Source organism: Lampetra fluviatilis, chromosome 55 (genome assembly GCF_964198595.1).
Source record: "Lampetra fluviatilis chromosome 55, kcLamFluv1.1, whole genome shotgun sequence".
Taxonomy (NCBI): Eukaryota; Metazoa; Chordata; class Hyperoartia; order Petromyzontiformes; family Petromyzontidae; genus Lampetra; species Lampetra fluviatilis.
The window spans coordinates 7,301,137-7,303,619 of NC_136329.1; the positions used below are offsets into that span (position 1 = coordinate 7,301,137).

At 50.8% G+C, this 2,483-nt stretch overlaps 1 protein-coding gene across 1 annotated transcript; it reads left to right on the forward strand.

Moving 5' to 3' along the window:
• Window positions 1–674: 674 nt before the first annotated feature.
• LOC144949960 (odorant receptor 131-2-like) lies at window positions 675–1,688 on the forward strand. Its single transcript, XM_078879950.1, has one exon. It carries the CDS (start codon window positions 675–677, stop codon window positions 1,686–1,688), a length of 1,014 nt encoding a protein of 337 aa, XP_078736076.1.
• The last annotated feature ends 795 nt before the right edge of the window (window positions 1,689–2,483 follow it).

The window sequence follows — 2,483 nt, forward strand, 5'->3', positions numbered from 1 at the left end:
TTACACCCGCCACCACCACTCGACACAGCCAATGATTGAAATTGTTTGTCACGTAAACAAAACGTGGCCAATTCGTTACTAGTACAGCACTAACCGCTTGTGTGCTGGAGAGTAAACCCCACTTCAACATTTACAATTTGAGTACCGTGACGTTTCACCGGAAATTACAACAACCAGCATCATCAGGCGACAGCCAGAGTTGGTCGCGGGTTTAACGACACGTTTATATTTACGGGATCTAACCCCAAAACCCCTCTATGATGAATAACATTGGTCGTGAAAGCCTCTTACTACTACTAACGTGTTAGACACTTTGTTTCAACATTGCCTTCGTTTTTTTTCCCCCAACAGTTATTTTTTCAAGATGCACATCCACTGACAAGGAGGCATACGTATCCATTTGGCCAGTGTTAATTAAATACGGGCAATAATTTTACTTGCGGGGCAGAATATTAGTTGTTTTTTTGGCCTGCAGGATATATGATCATCCGCGCAATCAAAGTAAAATAAAAAACGAAGTACTAAATTCTACCATCCATCATCGCAAAGATATTGTCAAATATCAACTTAACAGACGAAAACCCCCAAAAACATACGTCAAAATTTGACATTAGTATTCCCCCCCCCCCGATAAATTTTTATCGAGCGTTATACCCTTACTCCTACCCCAAAAAATGGCCGAAACGAACGCAGCAGCGACAACAACGGCAGCAACAGCAGCGGCGGCGGCCTTCACGAACGGCACGACCGCAAGCGCCGTCAACTACGGCTTCGCGCGCGACGTCCTGCACATCGTCAACGCCGCCGTCATGCTGCCGTCGCTGTGCTCTATCGCGTGCATCCTCGCCGCCATCTTGTCCACGCCGCTGCGCGACAATTACCGCCACGTGGTGTTCGCCAACCTCCTGCTAAGCGACGCCTGCTTCCTCGTCGTCTCCGACGTCATCGTCTTGCTAGTGTGGCGTGGTGTCACCATCCCGCCGCTGCCCTGCTACGCCTACGCGATGCTCGCCACCACCCTCAACCACGTGGGCGTCCTCGGCCTGGCCCTCATGTCCCTCGAGCGCTACGCCGCCGTGTGCCACCCGCTGCGCTACCAGGCGCGCTTCGACCGACGCCTCGCCGTCACCTCGCTCGCCGTCATCTGGTTCGCCGCCTCGCTATTCCCGCTCGCGAGGTGCGCCATCGTCTTCGTGAGCAGCGGCGAAATGTCGTCGGCGGTCAACTACACGAGGTGCTCCATCGACAAGATCGAGGGCTCGCTGCCCAACTTTGGGCCGCTCATCATCGTGCTCCGGGAGCTGGTGAACGGCATCTTCCTGACGGCGAGCGTGCTCACGCTGGCGTTCACCTATGTGAAGATTGTGCGGGTGGCCCGGGGCGCGTGCGGGGACGCGTCGGGCGCCAGGAAGGCGCGCAGCACCGTCGCGTTCCACGGCGTCCAGTACCTGTTGTACGCGCTGTCGGTCGCGAACGAAGCCTTGATGATGGCGTTGGGCTCGTTGATAGCCGACGTGCAGGTGTCGAGCGTCGTCAGGTTGTGCGTCTACATACTCCTGTTCATCGTCTCCAGGTTCGTCGCGCCGTTCATCTACGGCGTGCGCGACAAGGAGATTCGTCGCCACCTCCGACGGATGCTCGGGTGCGGCGCCGGGAAGGTGGTGGACGGAGTCGCAACGGAGTACTGATGGTGCTCACGTTGCCCAAAGACGAAAATTGCCCACAGACTAACATTGCCCATAGACTAACATTGCCCATAGTCTAACATTGCCCATAGACTAACATTGTCCATAGACTAACATTGTCCATAGACTAACATTGCCCATAGACTAACATTGTCCATAGACTTACATTGCCCATAGTCTAACATTACCCATCGACTAACATTACCCATAGACTAACATTGCCCATATACTAACACTGCCCACAGTCTAACATTGTCCATAGACTAACATTGCCCATAGTCGAACATTGCCCATAGTCTAACATTGCCCACAGACTTACATTGCCCATAGACTAACATTGCCCATAGACTAACATTACCCATAGACTAACATTGCCCATAGTCTAACATTGTCCATAGACTAACATTGCCCATAGTCTAACATTGTCCATATACTAACATTGCCCATAGTCTAACATTGCCCACAGACTAACATTACCCATAGACTAACATTGCCCATATACTAACACTGCCCACAGTCTAACATTGTCCATAGACTAACATTGCCCATAGTCTAACATTGTCCATAGACTAACATTGCCCATAGTCGAACATTGCCCATAGTCTAACATTGTCCACAGACTTACATTGCCCATAGACTAACATTGCCCATAGACTAACATTGCCCATGGACTAATATTGCCCATGGACTAACATTGCCCATAGACTAACATTACCCATAGACTAATATTGCCCATAGACTAACATTACCCATAGACTAACATTGCCCATAGACTGACAATGACCATAGACTAACATT

Bases quoted from the DNA above. Each gene is read 5' to 3' on its own strand.
- LOC144949960 (XM_078879950.1), top strand. From the start codon at position 675: ATGGCCGAAACGAACGCAGCAGCGACAACAACGGCAGCAACAGCAGCG.